General features: G+C 37.6%; 1 protein-coding gene across 1 annotated transcript in view; it reads right to left on the bottom strand.

Moving 5' to 3' along the window:
* LOC114643473 (uncharacterized) overlaps positions 1-20,101 on the bottom strand; it is a 66,990-nt gene that overhangs the window by 12,612 nt on the left and 34,277 nt on the right. The window contains exons 4-5 of the mRNA XM_051922979.1: positions 17,865-17,957; positions 17,194-17,292 (exon numbers count right to left, since the gene is read on the bottom strand). Coding sequence (XP_051778939.1) covers positions 17,194-17,292; positions 17,865-17,957 — 192 coding nt within the window. The remainder of the gene's footprint in view (positions 1-17,193; positions 17,293-17,864; positions 17,958-20,101) is intronic.

Genomic DNA, 20,101 nt, shown 5'->3' on the forward strand with positions numbered 1-20,101 from the left:
AAATGTTTCATTTTATATGACCAAATCATTTAGTAAAATGTAGACAGCATACAACAGGTTTAGAGGTGTGATAGCAATAGATATACTTGTCACAATCTTCATTTTAAAGGTTTGTATCTTTTCTTGTGAAAAGAAGTCTGCATCAAGTGAAGGGGTCTGCATAAATATATTGCATTAAATATGGTCTAAAAGCAGCAAAAAATAATTAGAGATAATAAGTAAATTAAGGGAAGAAATGGGTGCAAAGCCAGCCAGAAAACAAATACCCTTTTAATGAACTCTGTATACGGTTCTTACTTTACTGTAGAGTATTACCACAGATCAAAGAACACAGATATAAAACTCCTTAAAATGTAGCTTTACACAACTTATAAAATACAAGTACTTTTTATTTTATTCATAGGTATATTCAAAATTGCTCACTTGTAGAATCTATAAAGAAATTTGCAAAGGACAAAGTCTGATTTCTATTTTTGTTTTGAAAGTTGTCCTAGAAATAATGACATTATTCAGTCTATTCAGTATACAGCTTCAAACCAATCACAAATATAAGTCAAGTTTAAAACATTATTTTAATTTTGAACTACAAATCACTATAATAAATCCAGGTAATTATAAACACTGCTGATAATATTAGATATTGAAGCAGAAACAAATTCATTTAATTAGTAATACACTGTACGGAATACCTCTTATTGAATTTGATGACATCAGTCATCAGTTACATGGTTTATATGGTTATCAAGCACTTAACTATCTTTCAGCAAATGTACCTCACATCAAATGAGTACTGAGTCTTGAAAGGGGTCTGTTTAAGCTCCATGTCTCCAGTGACAGATTTAGAATTGGTGAGGCCCTAAGCTATATAAAGTTTGGAGGCACCTTGTGAAAAATAGCAAGGTATTTAAAGTGAAGAACACCAATTATTAAAATATTAAAAGCCAAATAAGGCCCCTGAAGATTGTGACGTCCTAAGTTTTAGCTTGTTTTTTATGCCTACATTTGACACTGCAAGCCTCTAATCTCCCTGAAACCACATTGAAGATAAAAGTGAGCATCGATACTGGGAGGGAGAACAGAGAGATCAAAAATAACAAAGCCAAAAACTGTTAAGCAAACAGCAAACAAAAGAAAAAAAATGAAAAAGGGCACACAAGTGAAACCAGAAAATCAGAACATAATAGCATGACACGCTGAAAATGTTTTTTTTTCCAAACATGGATAAAAAAAATACATGTTGTGCTGGTATATAATGTGTCACGCTAATGACATCATACAAAAACATAACCCCAGCAATCAGGCTAACGTCTTAACAACATATTCATAAAAGTCACAGTGTGGATTTAAAACAAAATAGAGATGTGGTATAAGATAAATAACAGAAGAATATATTTCTTTACTAAAAGATAGTAAATAATGAAAACATAAATGATGGAAAAAATAATTCTATCCTAAAAGACAGAGTAATCACAGAACCTCAGTCCTCTTCATAGAGGTAAGTACCATTTCTAAAAGAAAAAATGTGAATAAAACGTATGGAAGGCCAGAATATAATTTAAATAAAGATGACATTCATAAGATCACAAAAACTGGACTATTTAAAATGTCGGCATACTATCCACTTTGTCCAGGTTTTTGGATAAGAAAACAAACTCTTGAGAAGTTTGTAGTTAGTGATTTAAAGATCTTAGAAGCCATAACATTTACCTATTATTTTGACAATAATTGTTAGATAGAGATTTGGAGTTAGTATTCTTGCTTAGTATTCGTGTTTCTTTCGGATTTTGGCCTTTGTGTATTTACCATTTTTTTATGGTGTGAAATTTAATATATAACGTCGATAAATACTTTTTATGTCTTTATTTGTAAGTCAGACAAAGCAAATGTAATATTAGTATTTTATTCATGAGAACAGTAATGCTTTGATGTTTAAAGATGCCCCCGCACCCACCCAGTCTTTAGGACTGACTTAGGAATTTATGGCAGAGTTGGAGGAAGTGCCTCAGACGGGTTTGGCAAGTGATTCTCTGCAGGAGAGGAAGTCCACCTAGTTGGACAGGTTCAACTTATGAAATGGTCTTGGGTGCGGGTGTGAAAATGCAGTTTGTTGGGATGGAGCATTGGACCAGCTTTGGTAAGAATAACTGTGTTTGGACTGAGAGCCTAAAAGCCATAAACAAAGCAAGTATTAACTCCCACATGGAGGCCAAACTACCTAGATGGCAAGCATCAGCTCAACAAATAGTTTTGGGGGCAGATGTGAAAAGTACTGTGTGCCTCCATTGTTCTGGAGCATGGCTGTTTGGGATTGGTTTTAAATTAGAGTCCATTCTGTACCACAACACCCTATTGGTGTAAGGGCTTGGACAGAGAATGTATAAATTTGCTTGCTTTACGCCTCCCTTTCTCTCTCACACCAATACCATGAAAAGGACAACACACTGAAGAGCGCAGCTCAGCAGCCATATTGAGACAGGCACACAGCGTGTCCTGAAGAAAGCTAGAAATAATGACATAACTAAATACAATTAAGTAACTAATAAGTCTGTGTGCCGCCTGAAACTACACATCAGCATTTATCAGGTTGTATAGTTGTCAACATTCTATCTATCTATCTATCTATCTATCTATCTATCTATCTATCTATCTATCTATCTATCTATCTATCTATCTATCTATCTATCTATCTATCTATCTATCTATTGTTATTATTTTATGAATGTTACCAATAATACATTACTTAAAGTTGTAGCTTAACTCCTGCTTGTCTTTTTTCTATGTAATTGCCTGAGGTTTTAGATGTAGAAGGGAAGATGGGGGAGTTATAAAGTACTAAACCTAATAAACTGTGGTAAGTCTATGGGATTTGAGGCATTCTGACAAAGGCTACACATTAAAGAATACAAAAGAGAAGAGTAATATAGAGCTCTACCAAGACAAAACACAATTAAAGATTTTAAACTTCATTTCCTAGTTTGGGGCTTTGTCTTTTTTTCTTCTGCCATTTCCTTCAAGAAACTACAGAAGGCAAAAAATCCTAAGCTCATCACTTACATGGGAGGCAGTGTCATCCAGCAAAGGACTCGTGCTTCCTGGGAATCTGTTCTTGAAGAATTCAAGCTTCCCTAAAACCAACATGAAGGTTCCCTACATTTTCAGTAAAACTCTCTGAAACATACTACTTGGTCCCATCATAATACTCATACCATACATAGTATCATAATAACTAGACACACAAAATGTGTATGTACATTAAATAGTTACGAGAACATTTTTAATACACCATTGATATTAACAGATTTGAAATTAAATGAATGGCAGAGATATTGACGCAGCATTCAATTTAGCAAAAACTGAAGAGATAGTTTGTAACAAGAAGTCACTGCCATTCAGTGCCATTATGGGCAGACATCAGAAGTGAAACTACAATTGACCAAAAAATAGCACAAAAATACAACCAGTCAATAAATACATTAAAAAGGAGGGACAAGCACACACAGAAATTCACCACACAAGATGAGTCCTCTGATAAACTGGCGTAATAATTGTTTTACTTAAATGATAAGTACAGTACTGTATTTTTCAAGATAAAGTTGTTTTTTCACAGTCATGTTATATATTAGTTTGCCACATGAAACTGTGTTCTAAAGTGAAACATATCTTAGAAATTTAAAAAAATGTCTAGGCCACGGTGGGCTGGCGCCCTGCCCGGGGTTTGTTTCCTGCCTTGCTCCCTGTGTTGGCTGGGATTGGCTCCAGCAGACCCCCCGTGACCCTGTAGTTAGGATATAGCAGGTTGGATAATGGATGGATGGATGTCTAGGCCACACTTGCATTTTATTTCGGAGCTAATGGGTACTCAAGTCCCAATGTGATGAAAAGCCTTAAAACCTACAAAATGTCTGTTTTTAAAGCCATCAATATTACTGAATATTGATCCATGACATACTGCAAAACAACATATCCATGTTGTTATAAGAAAGAAAAAAAGCACAAACCAAACCATTGTTATGAGAAACCGTCATTTTAACAGGAGACTTTGCCAACTACCATATGCACTACTGCATTCATCTTCCTTTGCTGCATCTTTCAGCCCTGGACACACCCTGGAAAGTTGATGTGCAAATGTGAATTGCTGTACACAACTAGACAAGTGAAAAAAGTCACATGATCACTTATATTCATTATATGTTACTTTATTACGTTGTTTTGCAAAGATACCCCCTGCTGCCGCTGGACTGTTCAGGCACACATATATGTGCTTCAGTGAATGAGAATATTGAGCTGACATGTACCATGCAATCAAGTGACAATAACTAAACTGATATTTTAGACATACATTCATTCATCCACCTTCTTAGCCCACTTATCCAGGGCAGGGTTATGAGTCAGCTGGAGCCTATCCTAGCAATCACAGGGAGCAAAGCAGAAAGAACACCTGGATAATACTGTTGTAATGGATAATAATAATATTCAAGTATTCTAATATTAATAATCTCACTTTATAATAATAATAATAATAATGAATTGTTGTCCTCAATATCATTCAGCCATTAACTTACTCATGTATATACGTAATCTACCCTGCTATAGACATAATAACAACAACTAGTGAAACATGCGGACCCATAGTCCTAAAATGAAATGAAACAAAATGTTTTAGAAATAGTTACCCCTTTCAGTTCCTCTAGAAGTGATAATGTATTTTATTACTTCTGGTGGCTCATTTTACAGCACATTGATTTTTTTTATTTTAGCCAACACTTTCTTTTGTTTTCATCATTAAAAAAATACAGCTTGACATTGATCACATCTCTGATGTAACTTTGCCAAGTAGTGGTTTTCAAAGAAAGGATGTAAAAGCAATAGTTCAGTGTCCTATCTTCTTATCAGAGAGTGTTGTGTCCCAACAAAATGCTAGACATAAAATAACAATAAAGTGTCAGCAAAATTATTGCCATGCATTTCCCAATCTTTGTAATCTGTATCTTGCACTTGATGATCAGCAGATGATGTGCCTCTTCTTCTTAATTTTCCTATTGTGATGTTCTTAGTCATGTAATTGGCTGCTGCAATTTGCTTGGTGCTCAGCAGAGGTCACCACAATTCTTTTTCTTTCCATCATGTTGTTTTTGTGATCACTTTGCTGTTATAAACCCATGACCACTGGTCACTATACCGAGTTTGCTGCTACCTGAAATTTTTTGAATTTCCAGAATGTATCCCATCATATACTTTCCTATAAGGCCAAGATCATAGTTTTAGTTCCAGTGATATATGAGTAATCACATGACAGACGAACAAACCTTAGCCTTTATATGTATATAGACTAGCTGTGCTAATTATCTAAAATGGGTTGAAGTAAACAACATAGACCTCAGCATTAATGTCTGCAGTGCACCATCTACGGGAATCTATTTTGTAATCCTTGTAGTAATAAAATGCATTAGTACAAATGTTTGTGATGCACCATCTGTTAGAATGACAGATTCTGGGGGTTGAATTGTTTCAAACCTAGTTTTGTAAAACTTGACTTGTTTGTGTGGAAAATTATTTGATTTTAATAAATTCAATAAAATGTTAAAAAAATGACAAATGCAATGCATATGTCTCTGTTATATGCCATTTGGTATGGGATTCATAAAAGCAATGTTAATGTTTGCAATGCGCCATTTTTTGCAATGAAAATGCAATGTATTTTATTACTACAAATGTTTGTGATGTACTTTTTGTTGGAATGACGAAGACATAACAACCGGAGAGACTCACAGATACACAGACACTTATCCCTTTAATAAGGTGTATAATAATAAAAATGATCAATTATCTTACGCCTTTTATTCAGGGCGGGCTCACAAGGCAGCTGGAGCCTATCCCAGCATGCATTACATGCAACACAGAAACAATACCTGGATAGAGAGCCAGTTCATTGCAGGGTGAACACACACATATCCCCCCTTCAAACACATACACACACACACACACTAGGGCCATTATTGCAATGGTAATTCACCTAAATTTAATTAGGTTGCACTTTAGTATGTTTAGTTCATAGTTTTTAGCATAGCAAGAGTGATAGTACAGAGCTCTCATTCCTTCTTCATAGTGCCATGTTCTACTTGGAGTCTGTATGTTCTCATATTTACTGTATCATTTCCTGAGCAAAAATGAGTCATTTTCAGGGGTGGGTAGAGTAGCCAAAAATTGTACTCAAGTAAGAGTAGCATTACTTCAAAATAATATTACTCAAGTAGAAGTAAAAAGTAGTCCACCAAAAACTTACTCAAGTAAGAGTAAAAAAGTATTTGGTTAAAAGACTACTCAAGTACTAAGTAACTGTTTGAACATAATACATGATTTATTTTTTAGAAATGTTGTAACAAGGCAGACAAAAATATAAGGCAATGTGCAAATTCTGCTATTTCCAAATAATAGAATAAAAAAATGAGTAAAAATAAATCACATCTTTATAAAATAAAGATGCACAAATAACACAAAATTGCAAATCTGAGTTTTTCACAACAAAGCTTTTAAAGCCGATACCTACAGTAGGTAACATGTATGTTTGAACAGTGCAGCACTACTTACAGTGACAAGATATACTGTACACTGACAGTACAATACTGCATATGCACTTTGTGGTGTAGCGGGTCCGTGGCTTCAAAAAAAAAAAAAAAAATAAAAAGGCTAGTTTCAAATCTATAAAGCCGTGTCACTCTCCGTGGGTGCAATTGCACGACCGCGGGGAGTTAATGAGGTAGTTGGAGCAAGTCGCACCTGCATGTGCGGGTCTGATCATTCTCAATTGATTTATTGGCTTCCTGCGGTGTGTGATTAAAGCCCACGGAGACGGGAGTGTATATATACAGTCAGAACAAAAAAGAAGGGGGAATCAAAGAAAAGGAGAAAAGAAAAGAGGTTAAAAGACATGAAAGGCAGGCTTGGGAACGACGATCTGGTTCTTGCAGTGAAGCTGTGACGGTTTAGCAGTGAACAGGAGCCCCGCATGACTAAAAAGTCTCTCACAGGCTGCAAGACGCAGGAAGTTTGTGTGTGGTCATGTGACTGCATGGCTACATCTGATTGGTGAAACAGTCATGCAGTAGATCCACTGGCAACTTCTCTCTTGCAAAAATATAGTTTAATGTATAAATGGAAAAAAGTAACGAGTCGAGTGTTGCCCAATGTAGCGGAGTAAGAGTAGCGTTTCTTCTTCACAAATGTACTCAAGTAAAAGTAAAAAGTATGGTGCAGTAAAACTACTCATAGAAGTACAGTTTTTTTAAAAAGTTACTCAAGTAAATGTAACGGAGTAAATGTAACATGTTACTATCTACCTCTGGTCATTATGCATACAAAAATTAAAATAATTAGTTTGTGGCATTTTAATCTGATGTAATAAATACTGTCATTTTCACTTTTTTTAATCGTTTGTGCACACAGCTTGCAATGAGTTGTCATAACTTCACCCATGATGGCCATTATTATCACAAGCATGACTCAGAAATGTAGAAGGCATGTTTTCTTAAGCTGTAGTCTTTGCTACTTCAAAGTGGACCAGTTTAGTAAGTTTTAAAGCATTATGTTTAATTTTACTGCATTTTCTAGTGGGCTGTGAATGGCTGTTGTGTAACACGAAAGAAATTTCTGTTTTGCAGACTGGTTAATTTCACGTTTTTGGTGCAATTATTGGATGGTTTAAATGGTACTTTTCATTTTCTCCAAGCTTCACCTACCACCTTAAATTGACACTGTGTTGTTTAAAGTGACAAGATCTTGTTAATGAGAATAAATGATCCTGACTCAATAATGATAATAATTAATGAAACAAGATGTGTACAGAATAGTACAGTCATGCAGAATGATAACCGTGATGTCGGAACACATTATTGAAGTAAAAACAATGCCATGCTTATTTATTTTACTTTCATTTTATGCAACATGTTTTCGGTTGTTAATAATGATAATAATACTGTAATGCCAATAATAGTAATAGTAAGAATGCAGTATTAGCTGTTCTTCCCTGAGGAATTAGATGCTAAAGATAAAAATATGTAGCAATTGCTTTTTTAATATTATTGCAAATTGTGTAGGGGAGGATAATGGTGTTAGTAATAATAATAATAATGATGATTATGAATCAGTATTAGCTATGTTATTTAATGGAGATTGTTTAGGTTGATGATGATGAGAATAATAATGGAGTTGTGTTCTTTTCTGCACATTAATGAAGAATTAATATTTTACACCTTTCTTGTGTGTAAATTGATTTAGAGGAGGAGGAGGGAGATAATAATAATAATAATAATAATAATGTAGTGTTGTCCAGAATATTAAAAGACATATGCTAACAGTAGCAAATGACAGTGCGATAGTGTGTGGGAGTATTGTGCAATAGTAGTCATAGTAGTAACAAGATAATTTTAATAACATTAACGGTCTTGAATATAATGATAGTAATATTACTATTATAATATTAATTACTAGCCAACCCACGGCATACCATATGCCACATAATTATTTATTGATGGGTGAACACTTCCTGAAAGACACAGTTGTCCAAATGGGGTGGGTTTGAGGATACGACTGTGAGTGAATGAAAAGATGGAACTCTGGAGAGAACAACATACAATTGTCCATGACTGAAAACTGGTTTGGCAGATACAGGCATATCTGTTTGAAAGTTTGTCCCTGCGCCTTATTAATTTCATTGCAAAGGCCAATCTAACAGGAAATTGTCTGTGTGTAAACGTAAAAGGCAAATTTTAATCTGATGGGGTCAGGGGAATTCGGGGAATATGGACAATTTGTGAGGTAGCAGCTGCGATTGTTTTACACTCCAGTACATTGCGGTGAATGCTGGTAACAGTCCGTCTAGTGCCAATACAGAGACGTCTTGCTGGCATGAGGTTCCTGAGAAGCATGACGACTGAACCAATTTTAATTTTGAGTTTATGTGGAGGCATACCAGTGGGAGTAAGACTGTTAAGAAATTCTTCGGGGAATGAAAGTTGATCTGCGGGATCATCTGTGATGATGGAGTCAACGCTGGTGAAAGTTACACGCGGGAGGAGGGTTAGAGTTGGCGGGCGGGGCTCTGTCATGCGTGCATACCCCATGGTTGGGCGACTTCGTTGATGCAGGAATTTGTATAACGTTGAAAGAAGAGTTGTTTCCATGAAATATATGTGAAGCGGTGGCCATGTTAGGAAAATGAACAGTCAACGTGGCTCAGAGGTGGATGTGGACTGTAGCACAGACCAAAGTGACTCAGGATGTGTTTGGTGAGGAGTTGGGGGCGGGCACATGAGCAGGCAGTGTGCGTGCCTCGAGAGAGGAGGGTTAGAGTTGGCAGGCGGGGCTCTGTCGTGCGTATTCCATGGTCTTAGAGTTGGTGGGCGGGGCTTTGTGAGTTAGTGGGCGTGGCTCTGCCGTGCTTATCCCATGGTCTCTGTCTTGTGTGCCATGGTCGGCTGCTTAGTGAATTATATATATTGATTACTATTATATTAATATTACTATTGAAATATTTCCTTATTCTTTCAGAATTACTGCTTGTTATTTAGAAGAGTTGTTCTAGTGTTTATACTTGAGTCTGTGTTTGTTTAAGCAGGAAAAATGCTAGTATAAACAAACTTTTTGTTCTTTAATTGACTTATTGGTTGGTTGCATTGTTTTAATAGCGCATACAAATGTGGCCAAAAGGTTTTAAGAATGACACAAGTATTGGTTTTTACAAAGTTTGCTACTTTAGTGGTTTTAGATCTTTTTGTCAGATGTTTCTGTGGTATATTGAAGTATAATTATAAGCATTTCATAAGTTTCAAAGGCTTTTATTGACAATTACATTAAGTTTATGCAAAGAGTCAATATTTGCAGTGTTGGCCCTTCTTTTTCAAGACCTCTGCAATTCGCCCTGGCATGCTGTCAATCAATCTCTGGGCCAAATCCTGACTGATGGCAGCCCATTCTTGCATAATCAATACTTGGAGTTTGTCAGACTTTGTGGGTTTTTGTTTGTCCACCTGCCTCTTGAGGATTGACCACACGTTCTCAATGAGATTAAGGTCTGGGGAGTTTCCTGGCCATGGACCCAAAATTGCAATGTTTTGTTCCCCAAGCTACTTAGTTATCACTTTTGCCTTATGGCATGGTGCTCCAGCATCCTGGAAAAGGCATTGTTTGTCACCAAACTGTTCTTGGATGGTTGGGAGAAGTTGCTTTTGGAGGATGTTTTAGATGGGCGGAGTCCTTTTCATCAGTGGCAGGGACAGAAAGCTCATGCTAAGCAGAAACCTGTGCCTCTGTTGCCATCCACCCAGATTGTCACATTGGTGTCCAGTACCTATTTTCGAAGACTAGTTGAGTGCTGGAGGAAAAGATCAGCAGGATCCTGATGCTACAGATGGGATCAGGACCAACAACAAGAAGAACATTGATGAGGGTTTCTAAGAGGAGAAGGTGGTAGAACTGGTGGATGAGCCTCTGTACCTCACCCTCTTCAGGCTGGAGGAACACTTCACCCCACCGTCCAACATATTCTCACCTTCGGAGGTGTCCAAGTTGTGCTTTGCCACCAGCACCTCACAGACTGGGCTAGCCAACCCCCTAGAGCCGAAGCCATTGCCAGGGTGTGCCATGAGCTGGTAAGTGTTTCCCAAGGAGTGAAGGGGACTTGGAATATACCAGTGGATCATCTCAAAAATACTCCTCCCCCTCTCACTCTCTTTCTACTCCCAGGATAGCTTGGGACCTAATGGCACTCAAGATTACAGGCATGTGGTCAATCTGTCCTGCAGGCCCCGTGGAGCTGCATTACCACCCTCCATGACACAGGTGATGGAGCTTGTTGCCTTCTGGGATCTCACCAAGAGAGATTGGTTAAGGGGAGGTTCAGGCAGAAGAGAACTTGTGATGGTAGGTGCATGATCTCTTTGTTGAATGTGGCTGCCTCCTTCCTTTTGGTTGGATGCATAGATGACATGATTCTCTTCTCTCCCTTTCTGTAGCTACATGGTCAGTCAAGGTGGTGATGTTGCACAAATGCTCAATGTCAACTGTCTTGTGGAGAACTGGTGCACCCAGCTGTACAGGATTCACCCCAGGGGAACCACCATTTGCAACATGAGGGTGGACTACTACTACATCGTGTGTCTAACTCTGCCTCAGGCACGATGCCCTCAACACCCCAGAACTCATGGCTCGGAATCAAATCCAGCTGTTCCTCTTCAGTCATTACACTTTGGCGCAATTGTAAGTATAGAGTTTCCACTGCAGGCTGTCCGTGCCTTTCTTATCACCACTTTTCATTTTGTTATTTTATTACCCAAAACCCTCCTTATGTCCTTTGTTTTTGATGCACTGGTGAGGCCTCATCTTGAGTACTGTGTGCAGTTTTGGTCTCCAATCTACAAAAAGGACATAGCAGTGCTAGAAAAGGTCCAGAGAAGAGCAACTAGGCTGATTCCAGAGCTACAGGGGTTGAATTATGAGGAAAGATTAAAAGAGCTGAGCCTTTACAGTTTAAGCAAAAGAAGATTAAGAGGTGACATGATCGAAGTGTTTAAAATTATGAAGGGAATTAGTACAGTGGATCGAGACTGTACCTTTAAAATGAGTTCATCAAGAACACGGGGTCACAGTTGGAAACTTGTTAAGGGTAAATTTTGCACAAACATTAGGAAGGTTTTCTTTACACAAAGAACGATAGACACTTGGAATAAGCTACCAAGTAGTTTGGTAGACAGTAACACGTTAGGGACTTTCAAAACTAGACTTGATGTTTTCTTGGAAGAAATAAGTGGATAGGACTGGCGAGCTTTGTTGGGCTGAATGGCCTGATCTCATCTAGAGTGTTCTAATGTTTTGTTCCCCCATAGGAACCATGGACAAACCACGGACTTGGTACATTTGGCTCTTGAGCACACCATGTCTCTGCCCAGTGCCTCTGTATTGGCTACAGAGCTCGTGCCAGCGACCTCCCAGGCCTTGAACTTCCCTGACCTGGAACACCTGTCTGGTCAGGCAGGCCACTGGGCATGGAGCCCAGTGGCCAGCATGCCATCATTGACTGCTGGGCAAATGCCCACAACAACAGAGAACACTGCCACCTAGCCACTCATCCCACTGCTAATCAGTGCTATTTCTAGGCCTCTACCTCCTGCCAATCATGCACCACAGCCTAGCAGTGCAGGAAAAAAATGGAGGTGGAGGAGCTGGAGTGCCAGTAAAAGGAAGCAGAGGAAGAAAGATGATGCCATTGTTTGCCAGCACTGTGGTTGTCCAAAGATCAAAAAGTTCAGACACAAATGTTTTGGAGGGGAATCCATTTGCTCTACCATTGCCAGAAACACAGTAGTGGAGTGGTTTGAAGAAAAGAGAAGGGAAAAACATGGTGGTATTGCGGGGATAACATATTAGCACTAGAAATCTGGAAGCCTATGAAAAAACTCATAATCCTGGCCCACCTTAAATTCCTTCGCACATCTCCATCAACGTCTTTTGCTTTGTAAATGTGTCAATCAGCACAAGCAGCAAGCAGCCTGCTGTCCCTTCCCCACCCTTGACGGATCTCAACTCAGGCAAAAAGTTCTCCCAGCTCAAGCCAAGGCTCCTTATCTGCGTGTGAGGTGCCTGGAGTTGTATAGGGTAAATAATATAAATAGTATTAGTATATTGTTATTTGGAATACATGTATTTCATGTGTGCTCTGTGTTTACAAAGATCTGGGTAAGTGTAGGATGAAAGGAAATGCCAGGCAAGAAATGCTGAACACATACCGAAAGCAGAAGCTTTTTCCAAGTTATACTAATAATAACTTCATTTAGTTGAGTAATATTTAAATTTTGAACTTCAACTTTGTAAGTTATAATTAAATCAAATGCGTGGTTATGATTATGAGTTGGACCTTTGACAATTTGACAAAATCCTAATGAATTTAACAGAGAGCACATTAAGATATCAAGATGCCGGTCTGCTTATGATTCCAAGGATTAATAACACAACAGTGGGAAGTCCAACATTTTAGTTACAGGGCCACTAAACTGTGGAATGGTCTGCCTGCTACTATAAGAGATGACCCTTTGGTCTCAGCTTTCAAATCCCGGCTGAAGACTCACTAGTTTAGTTTAGCATATTTAGACTAAAGCTGCTAAAGCACTAAAACAAAGTAATAAGATAAATTATAATTTGTTACTAACCTTCACCTATTCTGTTTCTCTTTTCGGCACTCAAATGTGGCACTTGTTGCCACTGCCCTGCTGCAAAGTTGTTAGCCTGCCTAAGGAAAAGTAATCTCTGAAGGAGGATCACTGGAGTCATCGGGCAGAGGGGTCCTTTCATCAGATTGGCTGGCCTAGCACTGACTCAACTGTGGAATGGTTAGTAGGGGGAGGCGGCTTGTTGGCCGACGTCTCCAGGACTCTGAACAAATCAGAATCCTCTTATGTGATATCATCTTCTCTTGCATTTTGTTCTGTACTTGTACTATTACTATTGTATTAAACTGTATTGTATTGAGAACTACTTGTGTTCTGTTATGTGTATTGTACTGTATTGTATTGGCATGGAGCTGGACAGTTTAACATATGTGGCAGAGCGAAGGGCGCTCAGCAGGCTCCTATCAATTATGGAGAATCCACTGCATCCACTAAATACAGTGATCCCTCGCTATATCGCGCTTCGCCTTTCGCGGCTTCACTCTATCGCGGATTTTATATGTAAGCATATTTAAATATATATTGTGGATTTTTTGCTGGTTCGCGGATTTCTGCGGACAATGGGTCTTTTAATTTCTGGTACATGCTTCCTCAGTTGGTTTGCCCAGTTGATTTCATACAAGGGACGCTATTGGCAGATGGCTGAGAAGCTACCCAGCTTACTTTTATCTCTCTCTCTCTTGCGCTGACTTTCTCTGATCCTGACGTAGGGGGTGTGAGCAGGGGGGCTGTTCGCATACCTAGACGATACGGACGCTCGTCTAAAAATGCTGAAAGATTATCTTCACGTTGCTACCTTCTGTGTGCAGCTGCTTCGTGAAGCAACATGCTGCATGGTGCTTCGCATACTTACAAGCTCAAAGGGCACGTATTGATTTTTGACTTTGTTTTTCTCTGTCTCTCTCTCTCTCCCTGCTCCTGACAGAGGGGGTGTGAGCTGCCGCCTTCAACAGCTTTGTACCGGCGGTGCTTCGCATACTTAAAAGCCAAACAGCCCTATTGATTTGTTTGATTTCCTCTCTCTCCTGATGCGCACTCCTTTGAAGAGGAAGATATGTTTGCATTCTTTTAATTGTGAGACACAACTGTCATCTCTGTCTTGTCATGGAGCACAGTTTAAACTTTTGAAAAAGAGACAAATGTTTGTTTGCAGTGTTTGAATAACGTTCCTGTCTCTCTACAACCTCCTGTGTTTCTGCGCAAATCTGTGACCCAAGCATGACAATATAAAAATAACCATATAAACATATGGTTTCTACTTCGCGGATTTTCTTATTTCGCGGGTGGCTCTGGAACGCAACCCCCGCGATGGAGGAGGGATTACTGTAGTATCATCTCCAGACAGAAGAGCAGCTTCAGCGACAGACTACTGTCACTGTCCTGCTCCACTGACAGATTGAAGAGATCGTTCCTCCCCCAAACTATGCGACTCTTCAATTCCACCCGGGGGGTAAACGTTAACATTTAACATTATACAAAGTTATTGTCTTTTTTTCACCTGCATTATTATCATTCTTTAATTTAATATTATTTATTGTATCAGTATGCTGCTGCTGGAAAATGTGAATTTCCCATTGGGATTAATAAAGTATCTATCTATCTATCTATCTATCTATCTATCTATCTATCTATCTATCTATCTATCTATCTATCTATCTATCTATCTATCTATCTATCTATCTATCTACTGTATTTGTTGATACACATTCCATGTCCAACCTACCTGGTATTGCCTTTTCTAAGATTTCTTCCATTTTTTCTCTACAAGGTTTTTTTTTGGGGGAGTTTTTTTTTCTTATCTTCTTAGAGAGTCAAGGTGTTTTATCAAAAACAGGGCCTGTTAAAGCCCATTGTGGCACTTGTGTGATTTTGGGCTATACAAATATAAATTGTTATTATTGTTATTTATTTTTAAATGTGGTGGTATTTTTAACTTTTTTGCTTAAGTTTCAAATAGGTCTGTACCATATCATATTATTTTTATCATATGTTGTTTTTAATGTTTACAAAGAGACCTCCTTCATTTTTTCTCCAGCTGATTTATGGGTACCTCTATTTTTTAAGATTTTTTTTCCAGGTGTTTGGCATTTGCATTTTAATAACAATCTTTTTATTTAGGTAGAATTACAATTTCCTACAAAAGTAAAACTTCATCAGCAGGTATTATAATGCTAGATATTACTTCATACCTTGTTCTAACTAATAACACCACAGCACTCAGCTGTCCTGGTCAATTTATAAATCATAATATTAACATAACATCCATCCATCCATCCATCCATCCATCATCCAACCCGCTATATCCTAATAACAGTGTCACGGGGGTCTGCTGGAGCCAACCTCACAGGTGGCACAGTGGTAGTGCTGCTGCTTTGCAGTAAGGAGACAGTGGAAGATTGTGGGTTCACGTCCCTGTTCCTCCCTGTGTGGATAGCGCTTTGAGTACTGAGAAAAGCGCTATATAAATGTAATGAATTATTATTATTATTAATCCCAGCCAACACAGGGCGCAAGGCAGGAAACAAACCCCGATCAGGGCGTCAGCCCACCAGAGACTAACATAACACTGCAAACAAAATAAACCATAAAATATAACAAAGTAAATAAGACATTTAACAACCCATGCAGAAAGACGGAAATCAATAACTGCGCTAATTTCCTCAGCTAAAACACGTGTCACTCTGTCCAGCTGCTGCCTACAGGCTCAATCAAGTGGCACGATTAAAACCATAAGCCACAACCCAGTCTTTATTACATGCACTTTGCACTTGCAGCTCTTCAGGTACAGTAAACCCTGACTCAGTCCTTTCCGCATACAAGCTGCTCCAGTACCTTGCAGCTTTGCATTATAAAAACCCAGTTTCTGCTCACTTTACACTCTTTATCTTCTGATTCAGCTTTCACCTTCTCAATTCCAGCTCTCTTGCTGTATCCCATTCAGCACCTGTATTAATCTGACCCAATCCCATGAGTCCCATGGGGAGACACTACTTTCTCGCATAGACAATTGTCTCAAGCATCTGACAATTGCTAGCTGATAAATGCAGTTCATTGCAGTAACATTTTTTCTAACCTCTCAAGGTGACTGACACATTGCACATCTACAGGGAGGCCTGCTTTTCTTTTGTTTGGCTGTTTTTTATTTTTAGATTTTTTGAAACTTCTATTTTTTTCTGCTTTTTTTCCATCATCTGAAGGTGACTACATGATGTCAGCTTTTCTTTTTGTTCAAGCTGTTTTCTGTTTTCAGATTTGTTTTAAGTTTTTTTTTTCTTTTTTTGCAACCTCTGCAGGTGACTGGCACTTTATATGTTTCAGGAAGGCCCACCTCTTTTCATTTTTATCATTCTTTACTTTTTCAAAGTTTCCTCCTTTCATTTGAATTGTGGCTATCATTTGCAGGTTATTTGTGCCCCTTGTTGTTGTTGTTGTTGTTGACTTCTTGAATCACTTTTATTGTTGTATTGCACAAAGTAATAAAACTTTGATTGTTTCACACCCTGTCTTCTGCATTCTCCATTTGTCTCCACCTCTGGCCCTTTCAAGGTCTCAGTACTGCATGGCTAATCACGCATGTGACATTTCCTCTTTGCATTATAACAACCCCGTTTCTGCCGGCAAGGGGGACATGGTCTCAGCCTTCTGCCTTGAAGACTGGCTTACACTTTTTGGGCCAGGCATAAACTATTTTTCTTTCTATAGTCTGTTAGACAGCATCAAAGTTAACATCAGTGTAATTCAATAGAATTTTATGCTCAGGAAATGCGACATATAAAAATCCAGAGAACTCTAATTGTCCTCACTGCAGTCTACTGGAACTGTTGTCCAGTTTTTGTCCAATGCTGTATTGCATTTCCAATACTTGATATCATCTGTTACATTGTATGTTGTATCACTTAAATTTCTCTTTTTATTTATTTTATTTTTTAGTTGTTGCCAGGGAATTAAAAAATTGGCAAAAAGTACATTTACTTACGTTTTCTATAAAGAAGTAAAAAATACCAGCACATCAGGAAAACAGATTCAAAAGGTAAAATGATCAGCACTAGATCTCCCACTAGACGGTAGCCTGTGTCTAAAAGATTAAACATTAGTTCATAACATAGATCTATGTTTATCAATACAATAGCTTTAATAAGAGGTCTAAGAACAGATGAAAAGTGAGGATGTTTTAATTTTCATGTTTATTTACAACAAAAAACAATTATTGCAGAGAGACACATTTACTGATTTTTTTCTTGTTGAGCTGATGGTATTTCCACCATGCACGTATACTGATTGTTTTTTTCTGTCAAGTATAATCTATATTCAACTTATAGACAATGGATACTTTTGCAGTCATTGTCTACGCTAAAACAATCTAATTAATTTTAAACTACAAAATGTATCCCAATAGTATAATAGCTATATAAAGCTATGTAATAACTGTAATCTTTTAATTCACATTCTAATATCTAATGTCTCACAAGCATTTTTTTTAGTTGCCTATGATCAGTATGTGGTTTCACTGCAACAATGTTTTTCATACTTCTTAGATGTGGATTAAAATAGTATTCATCTCCCTTAAATTATGTTTCAATATTTTACAAAGAAGAAGATCAATTTCTGCAGGATGTTACGCAGTCATAATAATTTAATATTACTCACTTCCTAGAATCACCATCTCTATTATGAGTGCAACGGAATTCACCACAATTAAGGCTGTGCTTCCAAACACATAAAGGGTTATGTGAAATTCACCTGAAATAAAAATAATGTAATATAGCTCTATAACATTGCCTTAAAAATAATTAAAATTTCTTCCACAAAATGTTGAAACTGTATTTAATAATTTTTATATTGTTAATTAATATAATCTTTAGGTATAATAAAAATATAAATTTATGTAGCAATGGTGATTTTGTCAAGTCATCTGTAGGACTGAGAGAACAGTGTTAGTAATATATACTGTATCCTGAAATACATATTAATGTTAAGTATAGCAACCAGAAAAGCAAAGACTACTAAAAAAATGAAGTACATAAAGTAAACCTGAAACAGATGCATCAACATAGTTGTCAAATAAGAGTTAGTCTATTACCAAACAACAAACCTCACAACCATATATAAAAGTGCTGGAAGACTTGCTGCTTATAGTGTAAAAATACCCAACTCCGGTAAAAGGCGAGACAACTAAAATTTTAACACTAGAATCACTAAACTCTTCGAAAAATGTTGTAATGCTGGGCCACCTTAAATTCCCTCACGCCTCTTCATCAGCGTCTTTGTTTTGCAAAGGTGTCAGTCAGCACAAGCAGCAAACAGCCTGCTATCCCATCCCCTACCGACACAGCTGAAGTCGGACACAACGTTCTCCCAGCTCAAGTCTGTGTATCTGGGTGTGAGATGTCTAGAATTGTACAGGGTAAATAATATATCATTATGTGGAATCCATACATTTCATGTGTGTTCCGTGTCTACAACGATCTGTGTAAATGCAGGATGACAGGAAATGCGAGGCAAGAAATATTGAACACATAACTAAAACAGAAACTTTTTTCATGTTATAGGAATAATTGACAAAATGCTGACAAGTGTATAATGTTTGAAGACTGAAGTCAAAATATCAAATAAACACTTTCATAAAAGGTGTAGCAAAACAAGTGCACTTTTATTCAAGAATATTGAACTGAAATGGCAAAACTGACATAGTAGCCTTTATACGGTATACATTCCATTTTTCTGTTGAGAGGCATTAGGAGGTACACCTTTATCCTGAACAGTTGGAATGTGAAACAGGATTTCAGAGTGTTTTGTATAGTTTAGAATGTAAGTTTTGAGTGCCAGGGAAATAACCTTGAGCTGGGTGTAGGAGTTTTTTTATTTTTTTGCATATGAGCTTAGTGATAATGATGCCTGTAACATTTTCTGTAATTTGTAAATACATGCAATAAGTTTTGAGAAAGTATAAAGTGGTTGTGTGCTATGCGATGTCGAGAATGATGAGAACCTGATGCTAAATGAGCAAGGGTGTACAGTTTACATGATCATTGAAAGGAGAGAGAAATTATTTTGAAAAGTGGCACTACTCAAAGGCACTTGTCTCTCTCTCTTTTTTTCTGCTGAGCAGAAAGAAATCTTTTTTCTTCATTTTGATTGACTACACATAATCTGCCACTAGGAAACAGCCATCCATGATATTTACCAGCATCTTGCTGTTTCTAATGGTGCTGCAGGATTTACTTCACCATGGGTGTATGACTTTATGTATCATTTTGTACTGTTATTGGTTTTCATGAAAATACGTTTCTGAGTGAAAGCATAAAGCCAGTGTCTTTACTAACAGGCTTAGAGGTTAGATTGGTCATCCATTGTCTAGCTACAGTCCCTTTAGAGCACAAGGGGATGCCTTTGTGAAGCCTTCTATTGGTGTTATACTGGGCTGAATTAAGGGTTTGAAAGTAAAGATAGCCCAGTCAGTGAGCAGCTTGCTATTAGGGTCCTGAGTGTGAAACTTGCGCGGTACACCATGGACAGTCTGACAGGTAAGAGGTTACAAGTTGCAGCTGTACAGTTGGCTTTGATATTTCTTTGTGTTCCCCATCCAGGAAAGAACCTAAGATCTTATTTGGTACCTTTTGTGTGAGGTGCATGTCAAAATAATACAGTTACTCAATTTGGCACAAAACAAATTTACCATTTCTTATGAGTTTTATTTTTCAAAATAAGCATAAAGATTTTCCCCCAAACGCGCATTTAGATATGATACTTTAGAGATTTGTTTTATCTTAAAAAGACATTTCTATATAAATGCACATGTCCACCCATTCTTAAAATTATTTAATAAGAAAATGTCATTTTATTTGTTGTTAACTAGGATGTGTAAAACGTTTTGAGTGTTCCTC

Source organism: Erpetoichthys calabaricus, chromosome 2 (genome assembly GCF_900747795.2).
Source record: "Erpetoichthys calabaricus chromosome 2, fErpCal1.3, whole genome shotgun sequence".
Taxonomy (NCBI): domain Eukaryota; kingdom Metazoa; phylum Chordata; class Cladistia; order Polypteriformes; family Polypteridae; genus Erpetoichthys; species Erpetoichthys calabaricus.